At 37.5% G+C, this 9,082-nt stretch overlaps 1 protein-coding gene across 1 annotated transcript; it reads left to right on the plus strand.

Annotated features, from left to right (window-relative positions):
• Positions 1–309: 309 nt before the first annotated feature.
• LOC108540113 (putative olfactory receptor 2W6) lies at positions 310–2,327 on the plus strand. Its single transcript, XM_017889089.1, is given in 4 exon segments — positions 310–317; positions 1,500–1,557; positions 1,559–2,038; positions 2,040–2,327. Coding segments are annotated over 4 exon segments (834 nt in total).
• The last annotated feature ends 6,755 nt before the right edge of the window (positions 2,328–9,082 follow it).

A 9,082-nucleotide genomic window follows, 5' to 3' on the forward strand; every position in this document is an offset into this window, starting at 1 on the left:
AATCCAAAGCAAACATACCTTCTAATATTTTAGTGGTACAGATCTGCTAATGAATTCTCTTAGAAACATTATACTTAGTATATTCTGTTGCTTTACGTTTCATTTTAAATTGAGCATTAAGGTAATACAGTATTTTAATCAGAACTCTGCCCATACTTTTATCTAGAGGTGTGTTGCCAATTTTGTCTTCAACGAAATTTTTGTCTCAAGAAAGGCAGAATTACATTTTTTTGACCATGGTTTTTGTCTAAGGTTGAGCTCGGGGTATTGTGTATTTGGTTTCACAAGTAGGACAGTTTTTTCGTAACCATGAGTCGGTATTGTGTATTCTTGGTTATCACAATACACAGCTTTGGGATTTAAAATTGGCAAATATTCATGATATGTGGAAAAGCATGATACATTCTGTATAATCTCAATCCCATAAAACTGAATGTTTTGTCTATGTACACACTGGACCTAGAAGGTCATGTCAAACTGTAAACTGCTTGTGATTGTGGATGACTTTGTTTTTTCTTCTTGTGTTTTTCAGCTTCCTATAATGCACATATTAACTTTTCTAAAATAAAGTTTATTTTGAAAAACAAAGCTAATATAATCATGACCAGTTTTAGCAGAATTGATTTTAATATTAGAAAGTATGGAATTATGTCTTTAACAAACATTAAATGAATACCTGCTATATGCCAGTTCCTATAACAGATGTGGAGAGCCTATAGGGAACAAAAGATAATTCCTGCTCACAGATCTTTCAGAAAGTATCATTAGATGATTCAACAGACAATTTCGTCTAACTTAGTTGAAAGAAATTTTTTAGATTCCATAATACAGAGTAGGTAATCAGTATGTAATTGTATCAGTAGATTACAAAATCTGGAGATTATATTCTGAGAATCTGCTTTCTCCAACACAATAAAAGTCATATATTACAAGCCCACAGCTAACATCATAATTATAAAAAGTTGAAAGCTTTCCCTCTAAGATCCAGAGCACGACAAAGATGCCTGCTCTCACCACTTCTGTTCAACATAGTATTGAATGTCCTAGCCAGAGCAGTTACGCAAGAAAAAGAAAAAATGGTATACAAATTGGAAATGAAGAAGTGAAATTGTCTCTTCTGATGACATGATCCTTTATTTGGAAAACCCTAGGAACTCCAACAAAAAAAAAATTATTCAAATAAACAAATTCAGTAAAGTCACAGGTTACAAAATCAATATACAAAATCAGCAGTGTTTCTAAGCAATAACAATCATCTGAAAAGAAATTAAGTAAGCAATCCCATTTATAATTTTAAAATAAATAAATTAAAATAACTAGGTGCAAATTTAACCAAGGAGGTGAAAGATTTTACACTTGAAAACTATAAAACACTGATATTTAAAATGAGAAAAGACACAAAAATGGAAAAATACCTCATGTTCATGGATTGGGAAAATTAATACTTTTGAAATACCTATACTACCCCAAATAAAGATTCAATGCAATCTCTATCCAAGTATCAATGTCATCATTCTTGTATCTTATCTAGATGCTCAGCTCCATACCCCCATGTATTTTTTTCTTATCCAATTTGTCTTTTTTGGATCTTTGTTATACAACTAGCATTATCCCCCAGATGCTGGCAAATCAATGGGGTCCAAAAAAATCTATTACTTATGGAGGGTGTGTGCTCCAATTCTTCTTTGTCCTTGACTTGGGAGCCACAGAATGTCTTCTATTGGCTATGATGGTCTATGATCGTTATGCTGCTGTCTGTCAACCTCTTCACTACACCTTAATAATGCACCCTCAGCTTTGCCAGAAAATGGTGCTCACTGCCTGGTTGAGTGGTCTTGCCAGTGCCTTAATTGTTTGCTCCTTGACTTTGAAGTTGCCAAGATGTGGGCACCGGGAAGTGGATAATTTTTTCTGTGAGATGCCAGCATTGATCAAGATGGCTTGTGTCTATCCAAAAGTAATTGAGATTGTTGTCTTTGCTCTTGGAGTGGTATTTCTTTTCGTACCTCTATCACTAATTCTTATCTCATATGGAGTTATCTATCACTCAAGCTGTAATGAGGATCAAGTCAGCAACAAGGTGGCAAAAGGTCCTTAATACATGTGGCTCCCACCTCACAGTAGTAATTCTGTTTTATGGAACAATCATTTATATATATATGAAGCCACAGAATACCATATCCCAAGATGAAGGGAAGTTCTTCACTCTCCTTTACACAATCATCACACCCAGCCTTAACCCTCCGATCTACACTTTACGAAACAAAGATGTAAAGAGTGCACTGAGGAGAATACTGTGGATGAAAAAATGTTCAGCAAAATTGTGAATTAGATGGAAGAAAAGTAGAATGTAGAGCACTAAAGAAATGTTGGCATTTATCAAGAGAAGTTAAATCAATTTATTTATCCAAAACACATTCACGTTCAAAGCCTGATGCTCTTAAATGACAAAAGAAAATTTAGCAAGCTTATGTTTTTACTTTGCTTTACTTTGTTTTTACTTTGTTTTACTGGTAAATACATTCAAAATTTGGAAATCGCTATGCTAGAGAATAAACGACTCCACTTCTCTGCAAATCAGCCATTTCAGAGATTGAAAATCCTCTCTGAAAGTGAAAGATTCCTTACATCTACAGTGCCCTTGCTGTGTTATTTCAAAGACAGTAAGTCACAGCCTACATGAAGTAATTGAGTAGGAGGATGGGAGTAATAAGGGCTTAGGATCTCTCTACAATCCTTAAACCCTGTGGCTTCTAAATTTCCACAGCAAGAACATCATACCTTTATTTCAAGGTTTTGATTCCTCTTCTTTTTTTTTTTTTAACTTTTATTTTAGGTGAAGGTTTGTTACATACATAAACACGTGTCATGGGGGGTTATTGTACATCTTACTGCATCGCTCAGGTATTAAGCCCAGTACCCAATAGTTATATTTTCTTTGCAAGTAACTCTAAAATTGTCAGTTGTACATAACTTGGTAAACATAAAAAATATGAGGGAGGACAGTGAAATCAGAGGCTAAGGAAAGCATGAAGACACTGTAAACTTTATGGTGTCATAAGAACTATGGAAGAAAGACAAAAGTATAGAATCATAAAATTGTGGCCACTGAAAAGAGTATCAATTTTCCTTTGTTAAAATGAGTGATCCTAAATCTTTCTAGGCATTTGTCACTCAAAAACCTTCTATTCAACCTTCTATACCCTGCTGAAATCTTATCTCAACTGAAAAGTATTTATAAATCTCATCGGTCTATGGCCTATAGTCCCTAAAAACTCTGACCACATAAGAATATGGCATTATCCCATTTTTATTTCATTATTTGTTTGTATGTCTGTTTGAAGAAGATGCATTAGTAAGCTTTTCAACAATATAGACCTTCTTATTCATGTGTGATTTTGCTGTGTCTAATCAGTTTCTGACATGAATTACATAGCCAATAAATGTCTATAGAATGATTATGTCAATGCTTTTAATTAAATCTCCATGAAAATGTTGTCAAATCTGCAGAATACCACAAATTCTCATTGGGTAATGAATAGTAAAGCAATATATTCAGTTTGTGTTAACACTAAAGATATATAAATCATCTAACCCTAAAATTTAATATATTTAAAGACCTACGACTTAGCAAAGGAAAAGATACAGTTTTCTTTCACATACTTAAAATTATAGAATACATACATAATATTATAGAATCTTTACAACATCCCCTATAGGTATATATAAGTACATAACGGAAACTAGGAAATAAAAGAAATAATTGCTCATTATCTCATATCCCAGAAATAATGACTAAATTTTTTAAACTAATTTTCTTTTAAACTATTGTCACCTATGTTAAAATTTGGTGTAATATTTTGTCTTATTTCTCTCAGTGTATACCTTCATATCAGGGATGATATCACCCCCACAGGGGCAAAATTGATTCCAGGGGAGGTAGCAAAAATCTTCAGTATTACAATGGTTGGTGGTCCTCCAAAGAGCCTCTGTACATAAGCAGTTACACAATATAACTGTGGCACTAAAATTTTGTTAGAAATGAGGTAGCTATAATGAAAAAGTTTGAGAAAACACTTAATTTGAGGCTTTTTCCTATTCGAAAAGATGATTAAAAGAAAGACTCACTTAGGCCAAACTGATTGACAAGGATATTCACATCTACGCTCCAATACACAGAAGAATTAGTAAACTTCTAGATTGGCAATTGAAACCTGCATTCAATGATGGTCTTCAGTTTCAGGTTAAAATGCTGGAAATTCCCTGTTATATTGGGGATTTTTTTTAAGTTTGATAAAGAAATCATGCCCCAAAGGGGTTTTTTTAATGATAAAATTCTTGAGTTTATAGGATAGCATGTAAGAAAAACAACTTGCTGAAAAGTTGAAACTGAAATTGTGCCCCAAAGAACAGGAAACCAATAACTGACAGAAATTCTTGCGTTTGCCAGATAGCAGATAAGAAAATAAATAACTTTCTGAAACACTGAAATTCCCTCCATTTGTGAGATAACAAAAGTGGCCAAAATTAATTGGAACCAATATGGCCAAATGGAGTTTGCACAGAACAAGCTTGCTAATGTCACACCCAAATTTCCACTGCATGTTTCATACTAACTCCCTTTGAATTTGCACCTGGGACCCATGAAGAGGAATGGAGAGACAACTATGCATTTCTGAGGACTTTCTAGACCTCCCTTTTCCTTCCACCAATCACCTGCTAATTCCAGAATCCACCCGTAAACCTTTTCTAATAAAATCACTATCTTAAAGCCAGCACAGGGAGATACAGTTGAGCTAGATTCCTGTCTCCTTGTTGGTCAACCTATAATAAAAAGTTTTTCTTTTCTTAGAAATCCAGTGTCATAGTATTGGCTTCTAGCACATCCAGCAGTGAGCCCCTTTTGCCTGGTAGCAAAAACATAATATAGTATCAAGAATTTGTGGCCAGACACAGTGGCTCAAGCCTGTAATCCCAGCACTTTGGGAGCCTGAGGTGGATGGATCACAAGGTCAGGAGTTCAAGACGAGCCTGGCCAATATGGTGAAACCCCATCTCTACTAAAAATACAAAAAGTTAGCTGGGCGTGGTGGTGGACACCTGTAGTCCCAGCTAGCTACTAGGGAGGCTGAGGCAGGAGAATGGCTTGAACCCAGGAGGCAGAGGTTGCAGTGAGCCGAGATCACACCACCGTACTCCAACCTGGGCAACGGAGCAAGACACCGTCCCAAAAAAAAAAAAAAAAGAATTTGCTGAAACAATATCTCATTTATTTCTGGTTGTAGTCGTTATCTGCTGCTACATGAACATTTTTTTAAAGAAACAAACAGAACTTCTAGACATAATCAATATAGGTTGAAAATCCCTTATCCATAATTCTGAATCGAAAATGGTCAGAAATGCAAAGACATAAGAACGATACATTGGACTTTGGGGACTCAGGGAAAAGGGTGGGGGTTGGTGAGGGATAAAACACTACACATTGGGTACAGTGTACACTGCTCAAATGATGGATGCACCAAAATCTCAGAAATCACCACTAAAGAACTTATTAATGTAACCAAACACCACCCGTCCCCCCAAAAACCTATTGAAATAAAAAAATTAAAAATTCAAACGGCCGGGCGCGGTGGCTCAAGCCTGTAATCCCAGCACTTTGGGAGGCCGAGACGGGCAGATCACGAGGTCAGGAAATCGAGACCATCCTGGCTAACACGGTGAAACCCCGTCTCTACTAAAAAATACAAAAAATTAGCCGGGCGTGGTGGCGGGCGCCTGTAGCCCCTGTCACTTAGGAGGCTGAGGCAGGAGAATGGCGTAAACCCGGGAGGCACGAGGTTGCAGTGAGCTGAGAGTGGCCACTGCACTCCAGCCGGGCGACAGGCAAGACTCCGTCTCAAAAAAAAAAAAAAAAAAAAAAAAAGAAAAATTCAATAAAAAACAAAATAAAATGGTCAGAAAACTAAATGCTTTCCTTTTTTTATTTTGAGTCTCACTATGTGCCCCAGGGAGCAAACGCCACCGCACAATTCTTCTCCAGTTAGTGGTATTACAGGGGAGAGCCACCAGCCCCAAGTAGAAAACTAAAGTGTGTCGTAACTCTGTTGGCCAACAAAACCTGACCTGAACTGATGTAGGGACTATGGCGTATCTTTACTCTTTACGGGCAGGGGAAAACAAGAGAAACTATGTTAAAAGGAATAGGTTCCTTTAAGAAAAAATAAAAAACGAGGGATTTGCAAAATGCAGAGAGTGGTTAAAGAAGGGTTATCACTAATTTATAAAAACTCATAGAGTTTCTTTCAAGGTTGAAGATTCAGAGCAATTAGAACATGTCTGTTTTTTAAAATATGGTATCACTAGGTGGTGTGTGTAGCATCAAAAGAAAATCAAAAGAAAAAAACCTATCGGCGGGGCGCGGTGGCTCAAGCCTGTAATCCAGCACTTTGGGAGGTCGAGACGGTGCGATCACGAGGTCAGTAACGAGACATCTCTGGCTAACACGGTGAAACCCCGTCTCTTACTAAAAAATACAAAAAAAACTAGCCAGCGCGGTGCGGGCACCTATAGTCCCAAGCGCTAGTCGGCAGGCTGAGGAGGGGAGAATGGAGTAAACCTGTCAGTCCGCAGGCTGGGAGCGGAGCTTGCAGTGAGCTGAGATCCGCCACTGCACTCCAGCCTGGGTTTGACAGATGCATATGATCTTTGCTCAAAAAAATTAAATAATATAATAATATAGAAGAGAAAAAGAAAAAAACTAAAAAGAAGAAGAAAAGCGAAGACGTTCTCTTTTTTTCTTTTCATTTTGGTCAGAGTGCGCCAGCCTCGCGTACTATTTTTAAACTATTTTGTATCTAAGATTATTAAGTTTAACATTTAAAGGGGCCACATGAAAAAATAGTGTCACATTTTATGTTCTTGTGAGTCAACTGAAATACTGAAGAGAAAAAAAAAAAAAAGTTTGTTTCCTTGCTATTCTTTGTACCTTTCTGGCTAGAAATGTTCCATGGAATGTGTGAGAGCTCTGGTTCCAAAATGGCTGCATAGAAGGAAGCTGGCTTTACTTTTCCTCCACGGAAAACCTAAAACAAATACACGGTGCTGAGATTATCACCAGCAATATCCCAGAACTCAAATATGAGGATGGGACTGTGCCTGTGGCCACAGAGAAGTAAAAAACTTCAAGCAGGCACTATAAGACTCAGACCTCCAAATCTGTGACATCCCTCTCCCAAATCTGCCTAGCACCAAGCATGTGGAAAACTTCCCCACCTCACCCCAATTTCTACACTGGAAAAAGTGAGATTGAAGTGCATAACTAGTTTCCCCACCATCTTGGGTTCCCTGGTAAGAGATCTGTCCCTACCTCAACCCACAGGTTGAGGTACCTAAGTATCTAAAGGCAGAAATATTTCCAAAGACAACCAGAGAAAAAGTGGGGAGGTGAGACTTCTTTCCCCAGCCCTAGAAACACTCTTCTTTAACTCAGCCAAAGGAGACACCAAATCAGCGAAGCTGCTCAGCAGCACCACACCATAGGAGATATGTTCCCCAGGTTCCCTGAGCACAAAATTCTAGCCAGCCTTCCCATCCTATTGGGATATCCCCTATAAGACCTTCTCCATTTGGGTCGGGCAGTGCTCCAGTCATTTACTAGGGCCAACAAACACCTGGACTTCAGGCTCCATGTGATGTCAAAAAGAAGGCAAGATCAAGAGGGAAAAAAAAGCAGATGCTGTCATGCTTTCTGTACAGCCTGCAAAACCATGAGCTAATTAAACCTCTTTTCTTTATAAATTGCCCAGTCTCATGTATTTATGTATTAGAACAGACTAATATACATGACTTCCCCAAACAAGCAAAGCAAGGAACCAGTGACTTAACCTAACAAGACAGTGATATGTGAGCTCTCTCACCAAGAATTCAAAATAGCAGTTTCAAAGAAACTCAGTGAACTCCAGGATAACACACGAAAGCAATTCAAAAATTTATCAGAGAAATTAAACAAAGAGATTAAAATAATTTTTTAAAATCAAACAGAAATCTTGGAACTGAGATTTATACTTGTCAAACTGAAAAATTTATTAGAGACTCTCAATAGCAGAATGGATCAAACAGTGGAAAGAATTAGTAAACTCAAAGATAGGCTATTTGAAAATATAGTCAGAGGAGAAAAAAGGGAAAAGAATACAAAGGAATGAAGATCACCTAAATAATATAGAAAAGTACCTCAAAAAGACAAATCTAAGAATTATTGGTTCTCAAGAGGGAATTCAGCCACAGCAAAAGTTAGAAAGCTTATCCAAAGAAACAGTAACTCAAAACTTTCCAAACTTAAGAAATATATAGGTATCTAGGTACAAGAAGATTAGAGAACATGAAACAGATTCAACCCAAATAAGACCACCCCAAGACATACAATAATCAAATTCTCAAAGGTCAAGGACAAAGAGAGGATTGCAAAAGTTGGCTGGGTGCCATGGCTCATGCCTGTAATCCCCGCACTTTGGGAGGCCGAGGCAGGTGGATTACCTGAGGTCAGGAGTTTGAAATCAGCCTGGCCAACATGGTGAAACCCTGTCTCCAATAAAAATACAATAAGTAGTGAGGCATGGTAGGGGGTGCCTGTAATCCCAGCTACTCGGGAGGCTGCGGCAGGAAAATCGCTTGAACCCAGGAGGCAGAGGTTGCAGTGAGCTGAGACAGCACCACTGCACTCCAGCCTGGGCAACAAGAGTGAAAGTCAGTCTCAAAAAAAAATAAAATAAAATAAAAAATAAAAGCAGCAAGAGAAAAGAAGTAAATAACATACAAAGAGCTCGAATTATTCTGGCTGCAGACTCCTCCACGTAAACTATACAGGCCAGGTAGATGTGGGATGACATTTTCAAAGTGCTAATAGAAAAAAGAAAGAAAACTGCCATTCAAGAATAACGTACCAGAAAAGTTATTCTTCAAATATGAAGGAGAAATAAATCATTTCCCTGACAAACAAAAGCTGAGAATTCACTACCACCAAGCCCATCTTAAAATAAATGGCAAATGAAGTCCTTCAATCTAAGAGAAAAAAATGCTAATATGC

The sequence above is a fragment of the Rhinopithecus bieti genome, unplaced genomic scaffold (assembly GCF_001698545.2).
Source record: "Rhinopithecus bieti isolate Rb0 unplaced genomic scaffold, ASM169854v2 scaffold_18466, whole genome shotgun sequence".
In the NCBI taxonomy this organism is placed as follows: domain Eukaryota; kingdom Metazoa; phylum Chordata; class Mammalia; order Primates; family Cercopithecidae; genus Rhinopithecus; species Rhinopithecus bieti.